Source organism: Podarcis tiliguerta, assembly GCF_965153285.1.
Source record: "Podarcis tiliguerta genome assembly, chromosome: W".
NCBI lineage: Eukaryota > Metazoa > Chordata > Lepidosauria > Squamata > Lacertidae > Podarcis > Podarcis tiliguerta.
In genome coordinates, this window is record NC_139552.1 from 22,389,677 (window position 1) to 22,414,378 (window position 24,702).

Genomic DNA, 24,702 nt, shown 5'->3' on the forward strand with positions numbered 1-24,702 from the left:
TATACATTTCTTATGTATCTATCAATCTATCTATCAATCTATAGACATATCTATCTAGGTAGTATATATGTAGGTCGGCAGGTATCTATATATTTCTTATCTATCTATCGATGTATGTATCTATCTGGTATATATGTATCTATCTATAGATTTCTTATCCATCTATCTATCTATCTATCTATCGAGTATCTATCTATCTATCTATCTAGTAGGTACGCAGGTATCTATATATTCCTTATCTATCTATCTATAGACGTATCTATCTGGTGTATATGTAGGTAGGTATTTATCTATTTATTTCTTATCTATCTATCAATCTATCTATCTATCTATTGACGTATCAATCTATCTATAGATGTATCTATCTATCTATCTAGTATATATGTAGGTAGGCAGGTATCTATATATTTCTTATCTATCTATCTATAGACGTATCTATCTGGTGTATATGTATGTAGGTTCTTTCATTTCTTATGTATCTATCAATCTATAGACATCTATCTATGTAGTATATATGTATATATTTCTTATCTATCTATCTATCTATCTATCTATCTGGTATATATGCATGTAGGTATGTATCTATGTATTTCTTACGTATCTATCTACCTATCTATTGATGTATCTATCTATCTATCTAGTATATATGTAGGCAGGGAACTATATAATTTATTATCTATCTATTGACATATCTATCTATATGCATGTAGGTAGGTATCTATATATTTATTTATTATCTATCTATCAATCTATAGACGTATCTATCTATCTAGTATATATGTATGTATATATTTTTTATGTATCTATAGACGTATCTATCTATCTATCTATCTATCTAGTATATACGTAGGTAGGTATCTATATAATTTCTTATCTATCTATCTATCTATCTATCTATCTAGTATTTATGTAGGTACGCAGGTATCTATATATTTCTTATCTATCTATAGATGTATCTATCTGGTGCATATGTACGGAGGTAGGTATCTATGTATATCTATCTATCTATCTATCTATCTATCATCTATCATCTATATCTATCTATCATCTATCTACCTATCTATCTATCATCTAGTATATATGTAGGTAGGCAGGTATCTATATATTTCTTATCTATCTATCTATCTATCTATCTGGTGTATATGTATGTATGTAGGTAGGTATTTATGTATCTATACATTTCTTATGTATCTATCAATCTATCGATCTATCGACTTATCTATGTAGTATATATGTATATATTTCTTATCTATCTATCTATTATATATGTAGGTAGGTATCTATATAATTTCTTATCTATCTAAAGTTGTATGTATCTATCTATAGATGTATCTATCTATTTATCTATCTATCTATCTATCTATCTATCTATCTATCTCTATTTATTTATTTATCTATCTAGTATATATGTAGGTAGGTAGGTATCTATATATTTTTTATCTATCTATCCATCTATCTATAGACGTATCTATCTGGTGTATGTGTATGTATGTAGGTATGTATGTATCTATACATTTATTATCTATCTATTGATCTATAGACATATCTATCTACGTAGTATATATGTATATATTTCCTATCTATCTATCTATCTATCTATCTATCTATCTATCTATCTATCATCTAGTATATATGTATGCAGGTATCTATATATTTCTTATCTATCTATCTATCTATCTATCTACGTATCTATCTTGTGTATATATATATATATGTAGGTAGGTAGGTATCTATCTATACATTTCTTATGTATCTATCAATCAATCAATCAATCTATCAATCTATAGACATATCTATCTATGTAGTATATATCTATGTATTTCTTATCTATCTATCTCTCTATCTATGTATCTATCTATAGATCTATCTATCTAGTATATATGTAGGTTGGCAGGTATCTATATATTTCTTATCTATCTATCTATCTATCTATCATCTATCTATAGACGTATCTATCTGGTGTATATGTATGTATGTATGTATCTATACATTTCTTATGTATGTATCTATCAATCTATCGATCGCTCTATAGACATATCTATCTATGTAGTATATATGTATATATTTCTTATCTATCTATCTATCTCTGTCCAGTATATATGTATGTAGGTAGGTAGGTATCTATACATTTCTTATCGATCTATGGACATATCTATCTATACGAAAGCAAATATCTATCTATCTATCTATCTAGTATGTATGTATGTATCTATATGTTTCTAATCTATCTATATCAATCAATAGATGTATCTATTTATCAAGTATATATGTATATATGTAGGTCGGTAGGTATGTATCTATCTATATATTTCTAATCTATCTATCGCTATCTATCTATCAATCATCTATCTACTATATATATGTAGGCAGGTAGGTAGGTAGGTAGGTATGTATCTATACATTTCTTGTGTATCTATCAATCGATCTACCGCTCTATAGACATATCTATCTATGTAGTATATATGTATATATTTCTTATCTATCTATCTATCTATCTATCTATCTATCATCTATAGATTATCTATCTATCTATCTATCTATCATCTATCTATCTCTAGTATATATGTAGGTAGGCAGGTATCTATATATTTCTTATCTATCTATCTATCGAAGTATCTATCTGGTATATATGTAGGTCTATTTATACATTTCTTATGTATCTATCGATCTATTGATTATCTATCTCTATTGACGTATCTATCTTATATATATAGGTAGGTTTATTATGTTTCTATCTATCTATAGAGCTATCTCTCTGGTATGTATGTATGTATGTATATATGTCTGTAGCTAGCTATATATTTCTTATCTCTCTCTCTCTCTCTCTGGCTAGTATATATGTATGTAGGTAGGTAGGTATCTATAAATTTCTTATCGATCTATGGACATATCTATCTATCTAGTATGTATGTATGTATGTATGTATATATTTCTAATCTATCTATATTTCTAATCTATCTATATCTATCTATCTATCTATCTATCTATCTATCTATCTAGTATATATGTAGGTAGGTAGGTATCTATATATTTCTTATGTATCTATCAATCTATCGATCGATCTATAGACATATCTATGTAGTATATATGTATATATTTCTTATCTATCAATCTATTGACGTATCTATCTATCTGGTATATATGTATGTAGGTATGTATCTATGTATTTATTATCTATCTCTCTATCTATCTATAGGTGTATCTATCTATCTATCTATCGATTATATATGTAGGTATCTATATATTTCTTATCTATCTATCTATCTATCTATCTCTATCTCTGTCTAGTATATATGTAGGTAGGTAGGTATCTATACATTTCTTATCGATCTATGGACATATGTATCTATCTAGTATCTATCTATCTATCTATTTCTAATCTATCTATATCAATCAATCAATCAATCAATCTGTAGATGTATCTATTTATCAAGTATATATGTATATATGTAGGTCGGTAGGTAGGTATCTATATATTTCTTATGGATCTATGGACATATCTATCTATCTATCTATCTATCTATCTATTTCTAATCTATCTATATTTCTAATATATCTAGATATATTAGAAATATATATATATATAGGGAGAGAGAGAGAGAGATATGTATAGATATATATATAGATATCTATCTAGATATATTGAAGGCCCTCCGAGGGATACTAATAATAATAATTATTATTAGTAATAATATTATAATATTAGTATTATATTATATTATAATACTATAATATTAGTATTATATTATATTATAATATAATACTATAATATTAGTATTATATTATATTATAGTATTATATTATATTATAAAATTATATATATAATTTATATAAACATATAATTATATTATAATATTAGAAATAATAAGAATAAGAACAGCAATAAACGAGGCGAAATCAGGCACAGGAGACGGGTTCGAGTCTCGTTTTATTCACACACAGCAAGCGTGACAGTAGATAATATTTTCCATTTTCTCCGGCTTAAATACAGGACAATAATCTGATTTTTTCCCGCCCTCCCTTCGCGACGAAAACCCCGTGGAATCAATATCCATATAAAAATAGTGTGTTGCTAGAAAAGTAGAAATCAAGACCCAAACTCAGGAGGATTCGCAGAAAAATATCCCTTCGGCAGTAGAAAAAACGGCGCAAAAATATGGATTTTTTCCTCCCTTCCCCTCCCACCCGCCCACGATATATTCTGAATTAAAGCCCATTTTCGCGGCAATTTCGTCCCTCCAAAGACCCGGAAAAATCGAACCCGGGGCGGCGATTTTCTTATTTTATTACTTCTTATTTTTATTTTATTATTTTTATTTTATTATATTTATAATTTTATTATTTTGGGCGGTAAGAACAGAAAATTCGAACCTGGGGCAGCGATTTTATTATATTTATAATTTTATTATTTTGGGGGGTAAGAACAGAAAATTCGAACCTGGGGCAGCGATTTTATTATATTTATAATTTTATTATTTTTCAGGGTAAGAACAGAAAATTCGAACCCGGGGCGGCAATTTTATTATTTTTATTTTAATACATTCATAATATTTTATTATTTCTTGGGGTAAGAACAGAAAATTCGAACCCGGGGCGGCAATTTAATTATTTTAATTTTATTATATTTATAATTTTATTATTTCTTGGGGTAAGAACAGAAAATTCGAACCTGGGGCGGCGATTTTATTACTTATTGTTTTATTATAATTTTATTATTTTACAGGGTAAGATTTTCTTATTTTATTACTTCTTATTTTTACGTTATTATTTTTATTTTATTATATTTATAATTTTATTATTTTGGGGGGTAAGAACAGAAAATTCGAACCTGGGGCAGCGATTTTATTATATTTATAATTTTATTATTTTGGGGGGTAAGAACAGAAAATTCGAACCTGGGGCAGCGATTTTATTATATTTATAATTTTATTATTTTTCAGGGTAAGAACAGAAAATTCGAACCCGGGGCGGCAATTTTATTATTTTTATTTTAATACATTCATAATATTTTATTATTTCTTGGGGTAAGAACAGAAAATTCGAACCCGGGGCGGCGATTTAATTATTTTAATTTTATTATATTTATAATTTTATTATTTCTTGGGGTAAGAACAGAAAATTCGAACCTGGGGCGGCGATTTTATTACTTATTGTTTTATTATAATTTTATTATTTTACAGGGTAAGATTTTCTTATTTTATTACTTCTTATTTTTATTTTATTATATTCATAATATTTTATTATTTTTGGGGGTAAGAACAGAAAATTTGCACTCGGGGCGGAGATTTTCTTATTTTATTACTTAATATTTTATTATTATTTTATTATTTTTCAGGGTAAGAACAGAAAATTCGAACCCGGGGCGGCGATTTTCTTATTTATTATTTTTATTTTATTATGTTCATAATATTTTATTATTTTTCGGGGTAAGAACAGAAAATTCAAACCCGGGGCGGCGATTTTCTTATTTTATTACTTCTTATTTTATTATAATTTTATTATTTTTCGGGGTAAGAACAGAAGATTCGAACCCGGGGCGGCGATTTTATTATTTAAAATTTAATTATAATTTTATAATTTTATTACTTCTTATTTTATTATAATTTTATTACTTTTTGGGGTAAGAACAGAAAATTTGCACTCGGGGCGGCAATTTAATTATTTTATTACTTTTTATTTTATTATATTCATAATATTTTATTATTTTTCAGCGATTTTATTATTTTATTACATCTTATTTTATTCTAATTTTAATATTTCTCGGGGTAAGAACAGAAAATTCGAACCTGGGGCGGCGATTTTCTTATTTTCATTTTATTACATTTATAATTTTTTTTTTTTGTCAGGGTAAGAACAGAGAATTCGAATCCGGGGCGGCGATTTTATTATTTTTATAATTTTATTATTTTACAGGGTAAGATTTTCTTATTTTATTACTTCTTATTTTTATTTTATTATATTCATAATATTTTATTATTTTTGGGGGTAAGAACAGAAAATTTGCCCTCGGGGCAGAGATTTTCTTATTTTATTACTTAATATTTTATTATTATTTTATTATTTTTCAGGGTAAGAACAGAAAATTCGAACCCAGGGCGGCGATTTTCTTATTTATTATTTTTATTTTATTATATTCATAATATTTTATTATTTTTCGGGGTAAGAACAGAAAATTTGCACCCGGGGCGGCGATTTTATAATTTTATTACTTATTTTTATTTTATTATATTTATAATTTTATTATTTCTCGGGGCGGCGATTTTCTTATTTTATTACTTATTTTTTTATTCTTTTTCGGGGTAAAAACAGAAGATTCGCGATTTTCTTATTTTATTACTTATTATTTTTATTTTATCATATTTATAATTTCATTATTTTTCGGGGAAAGAACAGAAAATTCGCACTCGGGGCGGCAATTTTATTATTTTTATTGTTTTATTATTTTAATTATTTTTCGGGGGAAGAACAGATTCGCACTCAGGGCGGCGATTTTTTTATTTTATTACTTCTTCTTTTATTATATTTATAATTTTATCATTTATTATTTTAATTATTTTTCGGGGGAAGAACAGAAAATTCGCACCCAGGGCACCAATTTTATTATTTATAATTTCATTATTTTAATTATTTTTCAGAGGAAGAAGAGAAAATTCGCACTTGGGGCGGCGATTTTATTATTTTTATTGTTTTATTATTTTAATTATTTTTCGGGGGAAGAACAGAAAATTCAAACTCGGGGTGGAGATTTTATTCTTTTCTTATTTCCTCCCTTTCGAAGCAAGAGATCGGAGTCCCGGAAAAGCGGAATAAATGGAATAAAAGGGTGTTGGACCCGGTTAATAATAATAATAATAATAATAATAATCATAATCTGGGAATAATCCGCCCTGGAATTTGGTTCATTCCCATTTCTCCCAAAATTATTATCTGAATTACCTGGATGTTTTGCGACTCCAACTCCCATGATCCTTTGCTAACAGGGCTGGTTGGTTTTGGGACTCCAACTCCCATGATCCTTAGCTAACAGGCCCAGTGGATTTTTGGACTACAATTCCCATGAGCCAGTGAGGTTTGGGGACTCCAACTCCCATGATCCTTTGCTAATGGGAGCAGTCAAATTTAGGACTCCAACTCCCATAAGCCAGTGTTTTTTTGGACTCCAACTCCCATGAGCCAGTGGGTTTGGGACTCCAACTCCCATGATCCTTAGCTAACAGGCCCAGTGGATTTTTTGACTACAATTCCCACGAGCCAGTGAGGTTTTAGGACTCCAACTCCCACGATCCTTTGCTAACAGACTCCAACTCCCATGAGCCTTTGCTAACAGGGCTGCTTGGTTTGGGGACTCCAACTCCCATGATGCAGTGGATGTTGGTACTACAATTCCCATGAGCCAATGGGCTTTCGGATTCCAACTCCCATGATCCTTAGCTAACAGACTCCAACTCCCATGAGCCTTAGCTAACAGACTCCAACTCCCATGAGCCTTAGCTAGGGATGCCAGGGTTTTGGGACTACAACTCCCATGATCCTTAGCTAGCAGGGCTGATTGGTTTGGGGACTCCAACTCCCATGATCCAGTGGGACTTTGTGACTCCAAATCCCATGATCCTTAGGTAAGAGCACTGAATTTTGGGACTCCAACTCCCATGATCCAGTGGATGTTGGTACTACAATTCCCATGAGCCACTGGGCTTTCGGACTCCAAATCCCATGATCCTTTGCTAACAGGCCTGATTGGTTTGGGGACTCCAACTCCCATGATCCTTAGCTATCAGGGCCAATGGCGAGGCATGATGGGAATTGTAGTCCAAAAGGTCCATTCAAATATAATTCACCGCCAATATTTCAATCTTGACAGGAAGCAGGACCAAGGAAACTCCGCCCCTTCCTGCTCTCCAAGACAGGAAGTGGGGCGGGGCCAAGCTGCCTGGAAGACCTCGAGTTCAGAGTTCGAGTTCAAAGTGTCAGTTCAAGTTCAGAGTTCAGCTGCCAGTTTGGGTTTGAATTTGGCCCTGAGTTCAGGTCCCAGTTCAGGTCTGAATTCTAGTTCGGACCAGAGTTCAGGTCCCAGTTCAGGTCCAAGTTCAAGTTCGGGCCCCGAGTTGGAGTTCGGGTTCAAGCCCAACCTGGGCTTTGAGTTCCGGTTCGCTCCTGAATTCGAGTTCAACCCCGAGTCATGATGGGAATTGTAGTCCAAAAGGTCATTCAAATATGATTCATTTGGCCCCAAGTTCGAGTTCAAAGTTTCAGTTCAAGCTCAGAGTTCGGAATGGGTTCAGCTGCCAGTTTGGGTTTGAATTCGGACCTGAGTTCAGGTCCCAGTTCAGGTCTGAGTTCAAATTCGGCCCCAAGGTCAGGTCTGAATTCTAGTTCGGCCCCCAGTTCAGGTCTGAGTTCAAATTCAGACCCGAGTTCAGGTCCCAGTTCAGGTCTGAGTTCAAATTCAGACCCAAGTTCAGGTCCCAGTTAAGGTCTGAGTTCAAATTCGGACCCAAGTCCGAATTTGAATTTTAGTTTGGCCTCGAGGTCTGAATTTTAGTTTGGCCTCGAGTTCATGTCTGAGTTCAAATTCGGACCCGACTTCAGGTCCCATTTCAGGTCTGAGTTCAAATTCAGACCCGAGTTCAGGTCCCAGTTAAGGTCTGAGTTCAAATTCGGACCCGAGTTCAGGTCTGAATTTTAGTTTGGCCTCGAGTTCATGTCCGAGTTCAAATTCGGACCCGAGTTCAGGTCCCAGTTCGGGCCTGAGTTCAAATTCGACCCCAGTTCGGGCCTGAGTTCCGGTTCGCTCCTGAATTCGAGTTCAACCCCAGCTTGAACTGAGTTGTTTGGCTTTGAGTTCAAGTGTGGTTCTGAGTTCGAGTTCATACCTGAGTTTGGATTCGGGTTTCGGTCAGCCCCGGGTTCAAGTTCAGGTGCAAGTTCGGGTAGGAGTTCCTTTTGGGCCCCAAGTTTGAGTTCAGGCCTGAGTTCGAGTTCAACCCCGAGTTTGAGTTCAGATCTGGGTTTGGGTTCGAGTTCTGCTTTGAGTTCAGTCCCAAATCCGGGTTCAACCCTGAGTTTGAGTTCAGATCCAAGTTAAGGTTCGAATTCCGCCCAAGTTCAGGTCCGAGTTTGGTCCCGAATCCGGGTTCAACCCTGAGTTCGACTTCAGCCCCAAGTTTGGGTTCAAGTTCCCGTTTGAGTTCAGATCCAAGTTCAGGTTTGAGTTCTGGTTCGAGTCCAGGTTTGAATTCAGATTGAATTCAGAAGGAGATTGAATTCAGATTGAATTCAGAAAGAGTTCTGCTTCGGCCCCGGGTTCAAGTCTGACCCACCCCTGAATTTGAGTTCACATCAGAGTTCAAGTTCAGCCCCAATTCAGTTCCAAGTTCCGCTCCAGCCCCGAATTTGGGTTCAACCCCATGTTTGGCTTCGGGTTCCGGTTCGAATTCAGGTCTGAGTTTGGGTTTGAGTTCAAGTTTGGCTCCAAGTTCAACTTCCGCCCCGGGTTCAAGTCCGGCCCCCAAACCAGTGAATTGGGTTCAACCCTGAGTTCGAGTTCAGCCCCGAGTTCAACTTCCGCCCCGGGTTCAAGTCCGGCCCCCAAACCAGTGAATCCTTCCCCCCTCCCCTCCCTCACGCCCCGAATTCAAGTTCAACTCCCAGTTCACCTCTCAGTTCCGCTCCGGATCCGAATTGAGTTCCGCTTGGCCCCGGGTTCAAGTCTGGCCCACCCTCCGAATTGGAGTTCAGATCCAAATTCAGTCCCAAATTCAGTTTCAACCCCAAGTTCGAGTTCAGCCCCAATTCAGTTCCCGGTTCTGCTTCGGCCCCGAATTCGGGTTCAATCCAAAGTTCGAGTTCAGCCCCAAGTTCGGGTTCAGGTCTGAGTTCGAGTCCCAAATTCAAGCCCCCTTCCCTTCCTCTCGCCCCGAATTCAATTTCAGCTCCCAGTTCACCTCTCAGTTCCGCTCCGGATCCGAATTGAGTTCTGCTTTGGCCCCAGGTTCAAGTCTGGACTGAGTTTGAGTTCAGATTCGAGTTCAGGTCTGATTTCTGGTTCGGCCCCAAGTTCAAGTTCAGGTCTAAGTGCGAATTAGGTGCCGAATTCGGGTTCTAACCCGAGTTTGAGTTCAGATTCGAGTTCAGGTCTGAATTCTGGTTCGGCCCCAAGTTCGAGTTCAGGTCTGAGTTAGAATTAGGTCCTGAATTCGGGTTCTAACGCGAGTTTGAGTCACGATTCGATTTCAGGTCTGAGTTCAAGTTCGGTCCCGAATTTGGGTTCAACTTTGAGTTCAGATCTGAGTTTGGGTTCGAGTTCTGGTTTGAGTTCAGTCCCAAATCTGGGTTCAACCCCGAGTTTGAGTTCAGATCCTAGTTCAGGTCTGGGTTTGAGTTCAGGTCCAAATTCAAATCTGAATTCGGGTTCAGCCCTGAGTTTGAGTTCAGCCCCAAGTTCGGGTTCGAATTTCGCCCAAGTTCAGGTCCGAGTTTGGTTTGAATTCGAATCTGGGTTCGAATTCAGACCCAACTTTGGGTTCAAGTTCCCGTTTCAGTTCAGATCCGAGTTCTGCTTCGGCCCCGGGTTCAAGTCTGGCCCAACCCCTGAATTTGAGTTCAGAACCGAGTTCAGCCCCAATTCAATTCCTAGTTCTGCTTCGGCCCCGGGTTCAAGTCTGGCCCAGCCCCGAATTTGAGTTCAGATCAGAGTTCGAATTCAGTTTCAACCCCAAGATTGAGTTCAGATCCGAATTTGAGTTCAGCCCCAATTCAATTCCAAGTTCCTCTCCGGCCCCGGGTTCAAGTTCCCTCCCCTCCCTCACCCCATATCTCCCCTTTATACACCTATATACACCCAATTCAACTCCCAATTCAATGTGCTACAGTTCCCAGAAAAAGCGCTACAGTTCCCAATTCAGACCTGAATTCGGACCTGAACTTGAACTCGGGGCCAAAATGGAACTCGAACCGGAACTCGGGGCTGAACTTGGGCTCAGACCTGAACTCAGGGCCGAACTACAATTCAGACCCAAACTCAGGGCCTGAACTCGGGGCCGAACTAGAATTCAGACCCAAACTCGGGGCCGAACTACAATTCAGAGCCAAACTCGGAGCTGAACTCTGGGGCAAACTAGAATTCAGACCCAAACTCGGAGCCGAACTAGAATTCAGACCCAAACTCGGAGCTGAACTCGGGGCCGAACTGGAATTCAGACCCAAACTCGGAGCTGAACTCGGGGCCGAAATACAATTCAGACCCAAACTCAGAGCTGAACTAGAATTCAGACCCGAACGCAGAGCTGAACTCGGGGCCGAACTAGAATTCGGACCCAAACTCGGAGCTGAACTCGGGGCCGAACTAGAATTCAGACCCAAACTCGGAGCTGAACTCAGGGCCGAACTAGAATTCAGACCCAAACGCAGAGCTGAACTCGGGGCTGAACTAGAATTCAGACCCAAACTCAGAGCCGAACTAGAATTCAGACCCAAACGCGGAGCTGAACTCGGGGCCAAACTACAATTCAGAGCCAAACTCAGGGCCTGAACTCGGGGCCGAACTAGAATTCAGACCCAAACTTAGACCCAAACTCGGAGCTGAACTAGGGGCCGAACTACAATTCAGACCCAAACTCATGGCCAGAACTCGGGGCCGAACTAGAATTCAGACCCAAATGTGGAGCTGAACTTGGGTCCGAACTAGAATTCAGACCCAAACACGGAGCTGAACTCGGGGCCGAACTACAATTCAAACCCAAACTCATGGCCAGAACTCGGGGCCGAACTAGAATTCAGACCCAAACTCGGAGCTGAACTCGGGGCCAAACTACAATTCAGACCTGAACTCAAACCCGAACTCGGACCTGAACTCAAACTCGGACCCGAAATAGAACTCAAACCGAAACTCGGGGCTGAACCCCAACTCAGATCTGAACTAAACTTGAGTTCAGCCCTGAGTTGAACCCCAAATTCGGGTCTGAGTTCCCGTCTGGTCCTGAGTTCAATGCCGAGCTCAGCCCCCAATTCAGTCTGAGTTCGGGTTCATCCTGAGTCCGAACTCAAGTTCAGCCCACAATTCTGCTTCAGCTCCCAGTTCTGGTCCCAGACCCAAGTTTGAGTTTGAGTTCTGGTTCAAGTTTGGGTCTGAATTGTAGTTCCATTTTGTTCAAGTTTGGGTCTGGTTCAAGTTCCATTTTGGCCCCAAGTTCGAGTTCAGGATCGGAGTTCAAGTTCGGCCCCAGGTTCAGCTTCTACCCTGAATTCGAGTTCAGCCCCCAATTCAGTCCTGACTTCGAGTTCAACCCCGAGTTCATCCCCCAATTCAGTCTGACTTCCCCTCCGGCCCCGAGTTCAGACCCAAGTTCGAGTTCTGGTTTGAGTTCCGCTCCCAGTTCGGATCAGACTTCAAGTTCAACCCTGAATTCAACCCTGAATTCGAGTTCGGCCCCAATTCATCTCCTCACCCCCTCCCTCCCTGAGTTGAACCCCAAATTCGAGTTCAACCCCGAGTTCAGCTCTGATTTCGAGTTCAGCCCCGAAATCAGTCTGACTTCCGCTCCAGCCCCGAGTTCAGACCCAAGTTCGCGTTCTGGTTCGTGTCCCGCTCCCAGTTCGGATCGGACTTCAAGCTCTGAACTGAATTCGAATTCGGCCCCAATTCATCTCACCCCCTCCCTCCCTGAGCTGAACGCGAAATTCGGGTCTGACTCCCGTTCCAGTCCTGACTTTGAGTTCAACCCCAAATTCAGCCTGAGTTCGGGTTCAGCCCCGAGTCCAAACTCAAGTTCGGCCCAGAATTCTGGTTCAGCTCGGGGCTGAACCCCAACTCAGAGCTGAACTCCGATCTGAACTAAACTTGAGTTCAGCCTTGAGTTGAACCCCAAATTGGGGTCTGAGTTCCGCTCCAGCCCCGAGTCCGAACTCAAGTTCGGCCCACAATTCTCCTTCAGCTCCCAGTTCAGACCCAAGTTCGAGTTTGGGTCTGAATTGGAGTTCAGCCCCGAGTTCAGGTCCGGGCCCAAGTTCCGGTTCGAGTTCCATTTTGGCCCCGAGTTCAGGATCGGAGTTCAGGTTCGGCTTCCACCCTGAATTCGGATCGGAGTTCAAGTTCGAGTTCTGGTTCGAGTTCCGCTCCCACTTCGGACTTCAACTTCGAACCCCACCCCGAATTCAAGTTCAACCCCAATTCACCTCCCTCCCTCCCTCCCTGAGTTGAACCCCAAATTCGAGTTCAACCCAAATTCAGCCCCCAATGCAGTCCTGAGTTCGAGTTCAGCCCCCAATTCAGTCTGAGTTCCGCTCCAGCCCCGAGTTCAGACCCAAGTTCGAGCTTGACTTCTGGTTCGAGTTCAAGTTCTGAACTGAATTTGAGTTCAGCCCCAATTCATCTCCTCACCCCCTCCCTCCCTGAGCTGAACCCCAAATTCGAGTTCAACCCGAATTCAGCCCCCAATTCAGTCTGACTTCCCCTCCAGCCCCGAGTTCCGACCCAAGTTTGAGTTCTGCTTCGAGTTCCGCTCCCAGTTCGGATCGGAGTTCAAGTTCGGCCCCAAGTTCAGCCCCCAATTCAGTCTGACTTCCCCTCCAGCCCCGAGTTCAGACCCAACTTCGAGTCCCAGTCCCAGTTCGGAGTTCAAGTCCGGCCCCAGGTTCGGCTTCCCCCCTGAATTCAGACCCAAGTTCGAGTTCAAGTTCTGAACTCAATTCGCCCCCAATTCACCTCCCTCCCTCCCCATTCCCCCTATACACTTATATACACTCCGCGCTACAACTCCCACCCTCCCAATTCAAATTTGAACCTGCGCTACGTCTCCCAATTCGCTCCCAATTCACCCCAAGTTCGCCTTCAGGAACAGCAGCTTCTTAGCCTCCTCCGCCCCGATCGCCAACCTCCTCCTCTGCCCCAGCGCCTCTGCGCACAGCCGCGCGCACCCGGCGCCGGCGCCCACCGCCGGCACGGCCAGCAGCCACAGCGCCAACTTCGCCAGGCGCGGGTGCGACGCGGCGCCGGCCCAATACTGAACCAGATCAGTTGGCGCCGCCGCCTCTTGCAGATACGCATAGACTTCTTCGGCGCCCGGCGCCGGCCGCCTCTTCTTGGCGCCGGGTTCGAGCTCCGTCTCCTCGGCCATCTCCATCAGTTGGCAAGCGCAGGCGACGATCTCCTCGTGCTGGTAAGTTGGCGCCGGCCGCAGCTTCTGGCGCGGGTCCAGCAACATGGCCGCCTTGTGGGCCGGGTGCAGCTTGAAGTTCTCCTTCAGGGCCTCCAGGAAGAGGTGGCAGAGCTTGCTGACGGCGCCGGCGTCGCCCGCCTTGGCGGTGAAGAGCTTTTCGAGACGCAGGTAAGTTGGCAACACCAGGTGCAGCGTCGGACGGCCTTCGGCGCCCAGTTCGGAAACCGCCTGCTTAATGGGCGCCAGTAAGGCGGCCAAGTTACCCAGTAGCGCCCGGTTCAGGTGGCGATGCTCCTCCGCCCCTAAGGCGCCATGACCCCCAGGTTCGCGCCGCTCCGACGCTCCTCCGCTCCCGACTCTGGCTGGGTTGGCGGCGCCGCGACTCCCAGGGTTGCCAACTTCCCGCCGCTCGGCGCCGTACGTTGGGTTGGCGCCGCCGCTACGGCTCCCCGGGTTGCCAACGTCCTGCCGCTCCTCCGGGTTGGCGCCGCGACTGCCCAGGTTGCCAACTTCCTCCCGCTCGGCGCTGTAACTCCGGGCCGAGTTGGCGGCGCCGCGACTCCGGAGGTTGCCAACGTCCGGCCGTTCGGGTGGATTGGCGGCGCCGCGGCTCCCCAGGTTGCCAACTTCCTGCCGGCCGCTACGACTCCCCAGGTTGCCAAGGTCCTCCCATTCCTCCGGGTTGGCGGCGCCGCGGTTGCCAACTTCCTCCCGTTCGGCGCTATAAGTCCCGGAAGGATTGGCGCCGCCGCGGCTCCGGAGGTTGCCAACTTCCTCCCGTTCGCCGCTATAACTCCCAGTTAGATTGGCATTGGCACGGTTGCCACCTGCTTCCCGCCGTTCGTGCGCCGCCGCTCCTGCGCCGTAACTCCCCAGGTTGCCACCTTCCCGCCGTTCGTGCGCCGCCGCTCCTGCGCTATAACTCCCAAGGTTGCCACCTTCCTGCCATTCGGCCGGATGGACGGCGCCGCGACTGCCCAGGTTGCCACCTTCCTGCCGTTCGTGCGCCGCCAGCAGCGCATCCGCCGGCGAATCCCAACACGGCGGCGTCGCTCCTGCGCCGTTTTCGGCGCTACGACTCCCCGCCATCTCGGCGCAGGTTGCCAACAGCTCGGCCACCTCCGTCATGCCGCGCGCCTGCAGCGCCCGTTGGCTGAGCACGCCGGCGACGGCGGCGTTGAGGGCGCAGCCTGCGCATCTCAGACTGAGCCCGCTCTTCCCGAACCCGGGCGCCACGTTATCCGTCACGTACGCGGCGCGCGTCTCGGGCGCCACGAACTCCGAGAGGACGTTCTGCGCCCAAAGATGTACTGGTTCCAAAGCGCCGGCGCCGCGCACGGCCAAGACGTAACTGCGCAGGCGCGCGCCTTCCACGCGGTGCGCGCAGAGAACATGGCCGCCGGCCGGGTGCGCGTGGCAGGTGACGCCGATGCCGCGCGCGGCGCCCAGCGCGCAGGTGACCTTGACCTTCGCTTGGTTGTACATGCGCGGGAGCTGCTGGAGCGCCATGGCGCCGAGGGATTCTGGGATGGCGTAGGCGCCGTGGCGCGCGCCGCTGTCGACCAGGGACTGCGCCAGCGCCTGGAAGTCGGGGTTGGCGAGGAGGAAGATGGCGGCGGGTTCGGCGCAGGCCAGGCGGAGCAGGCGCTCGGCCAGCGCCTGGCGCTCCTTGTCCGGGAGGTGGGGCGCTGGGGAGAGAGGAAGGGAGAGGGTTAAGGAACTATAATTCCCATGAGGCAGTGGGTTTGGGGACTACAACTCCCATGAACCTTAGCTAATAGGGTCAGTGGAGATTGGGTTTGGGGACTATAATTCCCATGAGGCAGTGGGTTAGGAAACTATAACTCCCATGAATCAGTGGGTTAGAAAACTATAATTCCCATGAGGCGGTGGGTTTGGGGACTACAACTCCCAGGAGAAGGTGGGGTTTGGGGACTATAATTCCCATGAGCCAGTGGGGTTTTGGGACTACAGTTCCCATGAGGCAGTGGGTTTGGGGACTATAACTCCCATGAGGCAGTGGGTTTGGGGACTACAACTCCCATGAGCCTTAGCTAAGAGGGTCAGTGGGTTAGGAAACTATAACTCCCATGAGCCAGAAACTAGAACTCCCAGAAGACAGTGGGGTTTGGGGACTACAACTTCCATGAGGCAGTGGGTTTGGGGACTATAATTCCCATGAGGCAGTGGGGTTTGGGGACTATCTTTCCCATGAGGCGGTGGGTTTGGGGACTATAACTCCCATGAGACTGGGTTTTGGGACTATCCTTCCCATGAGGCAGTGGGTTTGGGGACTATAATTCCCATGAGGCAGTGGGTTTGGGGATTATAATTCCCATGAGGCAGTGGGTTTGGGGACTACAACTCCCATGAGACTTAGGTAATAGGGGCAGTGGGTTGGGAAACTATAACTCCCGGGACTACCATTCCCATGAGGCAGTGGTTTAGGAAACTATAACTCCCGGGAGGAGACTACAACTCCCATGAGACTTAGCTAATAGGACCAGTGGGTTTGGGGACTACAGTTCCCATGAGACAGTGGGTTAGGAAACTATAACTCCTGGGAGGAGACTACAACTCCCATGATCCTTAGCTAAGAGGGGGAGCGGGTTTGGGGACTACAGTTCCCATGAGGCAGTGGGTTTTGGGACTACAACTCCCATGAGACTTAGGGAATAGGGCCAGGAGAGACTGGGTTTTGGGACTACAGTTCCCATGAGCCAGTGGGGTTTTGGGACTATAATTCCCATGAGACTGGGTTTGGGGACTACAACTCCCATGAGGCAGTGGGTTTGGGAACTACAGTTCCCATGAGGCAGTGGGTTTGGGGACTATAACTCCCATGAGGCAGTGGGTTTGGGGACTACAACTCCCATGAGTCTTAGCTAATAGGGTCAGTGGGTTAAGAAATTAGAACTCCCGGGACTATCATTCCCATGAGGCAGTGGGCTTGGGGACTACAACTCTCATGAGGCTGGGTTGGGGGACTACAGTTCCCATGAGGCAGTGGGTTTGGGGACTATCCTTCCCATGAGGCAGTGGGTTTGGGGACTATCCTTCCCATGAGGCAGTGGGTTTGGGGACTATAACTCCCATGAGGCAGTGGGTTTGGGGACTATAACTCCCATGAGACTGGGTTTGGGGACTATAATTCCCATGAGGCAGTGGGTTTGGGGACTATAACTCCCATGATGCTTAGGTAATAGGGGGAGTGGGCTTGGGGACTACAACTCCCATGAGCCTTAGGTAAGAGGGTCAGTGGGTTAGGAAACTATAACTCCCATGAGCCAGAAACTATAACTCCCAGAAGACAGTGGGGTTTGGGGACTACAGTTCCCATGAGTCAGTGGGTTTGGGGACTACAACTCCCATGATCCTTAGGTAATAGAGGCAGTAGGTTTGGGACTACAACTCCCATGAGCCTTCGGTAATAGGGTCAGTGGGTTGGGAAACTATAACTCCCATGAGCCAGAAACTATAACTCCCAGAAGACAGTGGGGTTTGGGGACTACAGTTCCCATGAGGCAGTGGGTTTGGGGACTACAACTCCCATGAGACTTAGGTAATGGGGTCAGTGGGTTAGGAAACTATAATTCCCATGAGTCAGTGGGTTTGGGGACTACAACTCCCATGAGCCTTAGCTTTAGTACTACAATCCCCATGTGGGTTAGGAAACTATAACTCCCGGGAGATGGTGGGGTTTTGGGACTACAGTTCCCATGAGCCTTAGGTAATAGGGCCAGTGGGTTAGAAAACTATAACTCCCATGAGTCAGTGGGTTATGGAACCAAAACTCCCATGAGACAGTGGGGAAACTATAACTCCCGGGAGGCGTAGGGTTTGGGGACTACAACTCCCATGATCCTTAGCTTAGGAAACTATAACTCCCAGGAGAAAGTGGGGTTTTGGGACTACAGTTCCCATGAGCCTTAGGTAATAAGGCCAGTGGGTTAGAAAACTATAACTCCCATGAGTCAGTGGGTTAGGAAACTATAACTCCCATGAGCCAGAAACTATAACTCCCAGAAGACAGTGGGGTTTGGGGACTACAGTTCCCATGAGGCAGTGGGTTTGGGGAGTACAACTCCCATGAGACTTAGGTAATGGGGTCAGTGGGTTAGGAAACTATAATTCCCATGAGTCAGTGGGTTTGGGGACTACAACTCCCATGAGCCTTAGCTTTAGTACTACAATCCCCATGTGGGTTAGGAAACTATAACTCCCGGGAGATGGTGGGGTTTTGGGACTACAGTTCCCATGATCCTTAGCAAACGGCCAGTCGGCTTTAGGACTCCAACTCCCATGATCCGTAACATCCAGCTCTCTTAGCAAAGGATCATGGGAGTTGGAGTCCCAAAAACCAATCAGCCCAGTGGATTTTTGGACTCCAACTCCCATGATGCAGTGGGCTTTTGTACTCCAACTCTCATGATCCTTTGCTAACAGGACTCCAACTCCCATGATCCTTTACTAACAGGTCTCCAACTCCCATGATCCTTAGCTAATAGGACTCCAACTCCCATGATCCTTTTCTAACAGTGAGTTCCCAAAGCGATCAGTCCTGTTAGCAAAGGATCATGGGAGTTGGAGTCCTGTTAGCTAAGGATCATGGGAGTTGGAGTCCTGTTAGCTAAGGATCATGGGAGTTGATCCTTTGATAACAGGACTCCAACTCCCATGATCCTTTGCTACCAGAACCAATTCCTTTTAGAACTCCAACTCCCATGATCCTTAGCTAACTGGCCCAGTGGGCTTTGGGACTCCAACTCCCATGAGTCAGTGGGCTTTTGTACTCCAACTCCCATGATCCTCAGCTACCAGGCCTGATTCCTTTTGGGACACCAACTCCCATGATCCTTAGCTAACGGAACCCATTCCTTTTAGAACTACAACTCCCATGATCCTTAGCTAATGGGAGCAGTTAATTTTTGGACTCCAACTCCCATGATCCTTTGCTAACTGGCCCAGTGGATTTTTATGGACTCCAACTCCCATGATCCTCAGCTACCAGGCCTGATTCCTTTTGGGACTCCAACTCCCATGAGCCAGTGGGGTTTGGGGACTCCAACTCCCATGATCCTTAGCTAACAGGGCCAGTCGGCTTTAGGACTCCAACTCCCATGATCCGTAACATCCAGCTCTCTTAGCAAAGGATCATGGGAGTTGGAGTCCCAAAAACCAATCAACCCAGTGGATTTCTGGACTCCAACTCCCATGATGCAGTGGGTTCCAGGACTCCAACTCCCATGATCCTTAGCTAACAGAACCCATTTCTTTTCAAACTCCAACTCCCATGATCTTTAGCTAACATGCAGCTCTCTTAGCAAAGGATCATGGGATTTGGAGTCCCCAAACATCCGGCCCTGTTAGCTAAGGATCATGGGAGTTGATCCTTTGATAACAGGACTCCAAATCCCATGATCCTTTGCTAATGGGAGCACTTAATTGTTGGACTCCAACTCCCATGATGCAGTGTGTTCCGGGACTCCAACTCCCATGATCCTTAGCTACCAGGCCTGATTCCCTTTGGGACTCCAACTCCCATGATGCAGTGGGTTCCGGGACTCCAAATCCCATGATCCTTAGCTAACAGGACTCCAAACCCCATGATCCTTAGCTAATGGGAGCACTTAATTTCTGGACTCCAACTCCCATGATCCTTAGCTACCAGGCCTGATTCCTTTTGGGACTCCAACTCCCATGATCCTTAGCTAACAGAACCGATTCCTTTTAGAACTCCAACTCCCATGATCCTTAGCTAACAGGACTCCAACTCCCATGAGCCAGTGCTGTTTTAGGACTCCAACTCCCATGATCCTTTGCTTACAGGCCTGATTCCTTTGGGGACTCCAACTCCCATGATCTTTTGCTAATGGGAGCAGCTGATTTTTGGACTCCAACTCCCATGATCCTTAGCTAACATCCAGCTCTCTTAGCAAAGGATCATGGGAGTTGGAGTCCCAGAACCCAACCAGCCCAGTGGATTTTTGGACTCCAACTCCCATGATGCTTAGCTAACAGAACCAATTCCTTTTGGGACTCCAACTCCCATGATCCTTTGCTAATGGGAGCAGTTAATTTTTGGACTCCAACTCCCATGATCCTTAGCTAACAGGACTCCAACTCCCATGATGCAGTGGGCTATGGGACTCCAACTCCCATGATCCTTAGCTAACAGGCCCAGTGGATTTTTGGACTCCCATGATGCAGTGGGTTCCAGGACTCCAACTCCCATGATCCTTAGCTAATGGGAACAGTCGGACTCCAACTCCCATAATGCAGTGGACTCCAACTCCCATGATGCAGTGGGCTTTGTGACTCCAACTCCCATGATCCTTAGCTAACATCCAGCTCTCTTAGCCAAGGATCATGGGATTTGGAGTCCCCAAAAACAATCAGCCCTGTTCAACTCCCATGATCCTCAGCTACCAGGCCTGATTCCTTTTAGAACTCCAACTCCCATCATCCAACTCCAACTCCCATCATCCTTAGCTACCAGGCCAGATTCCTTTTGGGACTCCAACTCCCATGATCCTCAGCTAACAGGACTCCAACTCCCATGAGCCAGTGGTGTTTTGGGACTCCAACTCCAATGATCCTTAGCTAACTCGCCCAATGCATTTTATGGACTCCAACTCCCATGATGCAGTGGGCCTTGGGACTCCAATTCCCATGATCCTTTTCTAACAGTGAGTTCCCAAAGCGATCAGTCCTGTTAGCAAAGGATCATGGGAGTTGGAGTCCTGTTGGCTAAGGATCATGGGAGTTGGAGTCCTGTTAGCAAAGGCTCATGGGAGTTGATCCTTTGCTAACAGGACTCCAACTCCCATGATCCTTTGCTCACTGGCCCAATAGATTTGATGGACTCCAACTCCCATGATCCTTTGCTAACTGGCCCAATGGATTTGATGGACTCCAACTCCCATGATGCAGTGGGTTCCGGGACTACAATTCCCATGATCCTTAACCAACTGGCCTGTTTCCTTTTGGGACTCCAACTCCCATGATCCTTTGCTAACAGGACTCCAACTCCCATGATCCGTAACATCCAGCTCTCTTAGCAAAGGATCATGGGAGTTGGAGTCCCCAAAACCAATCAGCCCAGTGGATTTTTAGACTCCAACTCCCATGATGCAGTGGGTTCCGGGACTCCAACTCCCATAATCCTTAGCTAACAGAACCAATTCCTCTTAGAACTCCAACTCCCATGATCCTTTGCTAACAGGCCCAATGGATTTTTTGGACTCCAACTCCCATCATGCAGTGGGTTTTGGGACTCCAACCCCCATGATCCTTTGCTAATGGGAGCAGTTAATTTCTGGACTCCAACTCCCATGATCCTTAGCTAACAGGACTCCAACTCCCATGATCCTTAGCTAACAGGACTCCAACTCCCATGATCCTTAGCTAACTCGCCCAATGCATTTTATGGACTCCAACTCCCATGATCCTTAGCTAATGGCAGCAGTTAATTTTTGGACTCCAACTCCCATGATCCTTAGCTAACAGGACTCCAACCCCCATGATGCAGTGGGTTCCGGGACTCCAAATTCCCATAACAGGACTCCAACTCCCATGATCCTTTGCTCACTGGCCCAGCGGATTTTTGGACTCCAACTCCCATGATGCAGTGGGCTTTGGGACTCCAACTCCCATGATCCTTTGCTACCAGGCCTGATTCCTTTTGGGACTCCAACTCCCATGATCCTTAGCTAACAGAGCTGATTCCTTTTGGGACTCCAACTCCCATGAGCCAATGGGCTCTGTGACTCAAAATCCCATGATCCTTTGCTTACAGGACTCCAACTCCCATGATGCAGTGGTGTTTTAGTACTCCAATTCCCATGATCCTTTGCTAATGGGAGCAGTTAATTTTTGGACTCCAACTCCCATGATCCTTTGCTAATGGGAGCACTTAATTTTTGGACTCCAACTCCCATGATGCAGTGGGTTCTGGGACTCCAACTCCCATGATCCGTAACATCCAGCTCTCTTAGCAAAGGATCATGGGAGTTGGAGTCCCCAAAACCAATCAGCCCAGTGGATTTTTGGACTCCAACTCCCATGATCCTTAGCTAACAGGCCTGATTCCTTTTGGGACTCCAACTCCCATGATCCTTTTCTAACAGTGAGTTCCAAAAGCAATCAGTCCATTAAATCCATTGGAGTCCATTAAATCCAATGGGCAGTGAGCAAAGGATCATGGGAGTTGATCCTTTGCTCACAGGACTCCAACTCCCATGATGCAGTGTGCTTTGGGACTCCAACTCCCATGATCCTTAGCTAACAGAACCAATTCCTTTTAGAACTCCAACTCCCATGATCCTTTGCTAATGGGAGCAGTTAATTTTTGGACTCCAACTCCCATGATCCTCAGCTACCAGGCCTGATTCCTTTTAGGACTCCAACCCCCATGATGCAGTGGGTTCTGGGACTCCAACTCCCATGATCCTTTGCTAACAGGACTCCAACTCCCATGATCCTCCGCTCCCAGGCCTGATTCCTTTTTGGACTCCAACTCCCATGATCCTCAGCTACCAGGCCTGATTCCTTTTAGGACTCCAACCCCCATGATGCAGTGGGTTCTGGGACTCCAACTCCCATGATCCTTTGCTAACAGGACTCCAACTCCCATGATCCTCCGCTCCCAGGCCTGATTCCTTTTTGGACTCCAACTCCCATGATCCTTTGCTAGCAAGACTCCAACTCCCATGATCCTTTGCTAGGACTCCAACTCCCATGATCCTTTGCTAACAGAACCAATTCCTTTTAGGACTCCAACTCCCATGATCCTTTGATAACAGGACTCCAACTCCCATGATCCTTTGCTCACTGCCCATTGGATTTTATGGACTCCAACTCCCATGATCCTTTGATTAACAGGACTCCAACTCCCATGATCCTCAGCTACCAGGCCTGATTCCATTTAGAACTCCAACTCCCATGATCCTTAGCTAACAGGCCTGATTCCTTTTGGGACTCCAACTCCCATGATCCTTTGCTCACTGGCCCAATGGATTGTATGGACTCCGACTCCCATGATGCAGTGGGTTCCGGGACTCCAACTCCCATGATCCTTAGCTAACAGAACCAATTCCTCTTAGAACTCCAACTCCCATGATCCAGTGGATGTTGGTACTACAATTCCCATGAGCCACTGGGCTTTTGGACTCCAACTCCCATGATCCTCAGTTAATAGGGCCACCGGGTTTGGGGACTCCAAGTCCCATGATCCTTTGCTAACAGAGCCGATAGGTTTTAGGACTCCAAGTCCCATGATCCAGTGGATGTTGGTACTACAATTCCCATGAGCCACTGGGCTTTGGGACTCCAAGTCCCATGATCCTTTTCTAACAGTGAGTTCCCAAAGCGATCAGCCCTGTTAGCAAAGGATCATGGGAGTTGGAGTCCTGTTAGCTAAGGATCATGGACTCCAACTCCCATGATCCTTTGCTAACTGGCCCATTGGATTTTATGGACTCCCATGATCCTCAGCTAACAGGACTCCAACTCCCATGATGCAGTGGGTTCCGGGACTCCAACTCCCATGATCCTTTGCTCACTGGCCCATTGGATTTGATGGACTCCAACTCCCATGATCCTTTGCTACCAGGCCTGATTCCTTTTGGGACTCCAACTCCCATGATCCGTAACATCCAGCTCTCTTAGCAAAGGATCATGGGAGTTGGAGTCCCAAAACCCAATCAGCCCAGTGGATTTGATGGACTCCAACTCCCATGATGCAGTGGGACTACGATTCCCATGAGCGGCGGCGGCTTACCGCTATTGGCTGCGGCGTCCTGGGTGGGCGGCGGCTTCCACTTCTCTTCCGGCAGGGCGGGGGGCGGAGAGCGGGGCGGAGGGGAAGCCAGGCTGTTTTCGTTGTCGGCTGGAAGGAGGGAGCGAGAAAGTGAGAAAGGAGGGAGGGAAGGAAGGAGGGAAGGAAGGAGGGAAGGAAGGAAGGAAGGGAGGGAGGAAGGAGGGAGGAAGGAAGGAAGGAAGGAGGGAGGAAGGAAGGGAGGAAGGAAGGAGGGAAGGAAGGAGGGAAGGAAGGGAGGAAGGAAGGGAGGAAGGAGGGAAGGAAGGAAGGAAGGAAGGGAGGAAGGAGGGAAGGAAGGAAGGAAGGAAGGGAGGGAGGAAGGGAGGAAGGAGGGAAGGAAGGAAGGAAGGAAGGGAGGGAGGAAGGGAGGAAGGAGGGAAGGAAGGAAGGAAGGAAGGAAGGGAGGAAGGAGGGAAGGAAGGAAGGAAGGAAGGGAGGGAGGAAGGAAGGGAGGAAGGAAGGAGGGAAGGAAGGAGGGAAGGAAGGAGGGAACGAGAAAGGGAGAAAGGAGGGAGGGAAGGGAAGGAAGGAGGGAAGGAATGAGGGAAGGAAGGAAGGAAGGAAGGGAGGAAGGAAGGGAGGAAGGAGGGAAGGAAGGAAGGAAGGAAGGGAGGAAGGAGGGAAGGAAGGAAGGAAGGAAGGGAGGGAGGAAGGAAGGGAGGAAGGAAGGAGGGAAGGAAGGAGGGAAGGAAGGGAGGAAGGAAGGGAGGAAGGAGGGAAGGAAGG

At 45.6% G+C, this 24,702-nt stretch overlaps 1 protein-coding gene and 4 long non-coding RNA genes across 6 annotated transcripts in view; 1 reads left to right on the forward strand and 4 right to left on the reverse strand.

Moving 5' to 3' along the window:
- The first annotated feature begins 7,839 nt into the window (after window positions 1-7,839).
- Window positions 7,840-10,694, forward strand: LOC310668807. 2 transcript variants are annotated; one of them, XR_014506838.1, is made up of 6 exons: window positions 7,840-7,995; window positions 8,283-8,462; window positions 8,602-8,733; window positions 9,075-9,086; window positions 9,751-9,780; window positions 10,607-10,694. It is a non-coding gene; the product is annotated as an uncharacterized lncRNA (long non-coding RNA). The 2 variants fall into 2 exon arrangements; XR_014506839.1 differs by lacking the exons at window positions 7,840-7,995; window positions 9,075-9,086; window positions 9,751-9,780; window positions 10,607-10,694 and adding an exon at window positions 8,734-8,767 and having other exon boundaries at window positions 8,280-8,462; window positions 8,602-8,703.
- Window positions 10,695-10,903: 209 nt separating this feature from the next.
- LOC310668810 lies at window positions 10,904-11,938 on the reverse strand. Its single transcript, XR_014506842.1, has 3 exons — window positions 11,847-11,938; window positions 11,166-11,255; window positions 10,904-11,032 (listed from the first exon to the last, which is right to left on the reverse strand). It is a non-coding gene; the product is annotated as an uncharacterized lncRNA (long non-coding RNA).
- Window positions 11,939-13,811: 1,873 nt separating this feature from the next.
- Window positions 13,812-24,702, reverse strand: part of LOC310668802 (zinc finger protein 618-like) — a gene marked incomplete at its 3' end in the record, with an annotated part of 32,002 nt that continues 21,111 nt past the window's right edge. The window contains exons 10-11 of the mRNA XM_083422130.1: window positions 23,938-24,045; window positions 13,812-15,844 (exon numbers count right to left, since the gene is read on the reverse strand). Of these exons, the coding sequence (XP_083278256.1) occupies window positions 13,812-15,844; window positions 23,938-24,045 (2,141 nt within the window). The remainder of the gene's footprint in view (window positions 15,845-23,937; window positions 24,046-24,702) is intronic.
- Window positions 19,035-21,946, reverse strand: LOC310668808. Its single transcript, XR_014506840.1, has 3 exons — window positions 21,769-21,946; window positions 19,165-19,218; window positions 19,035-19,115 (listed from the first exon to the last, which is right to left on the reverse strand). It is a non-coding gene; the product is annotated as an uncharacterized lncRNA (long non-coding RNA).
- On the reverse strand, window positions 19,885-20,989 carry LOC310668809. The gene is made up of 3 exons (XR_014506841.1): window positions 20,975-20,989; window positions 20,181-20,352; window positions 19,885-19,923 (listed from the first exon to the last, which is right to left on the reverse strand). It is a non-coding gene; the product is annotated as an uncharacterized lncRNA (long non-coding RNA).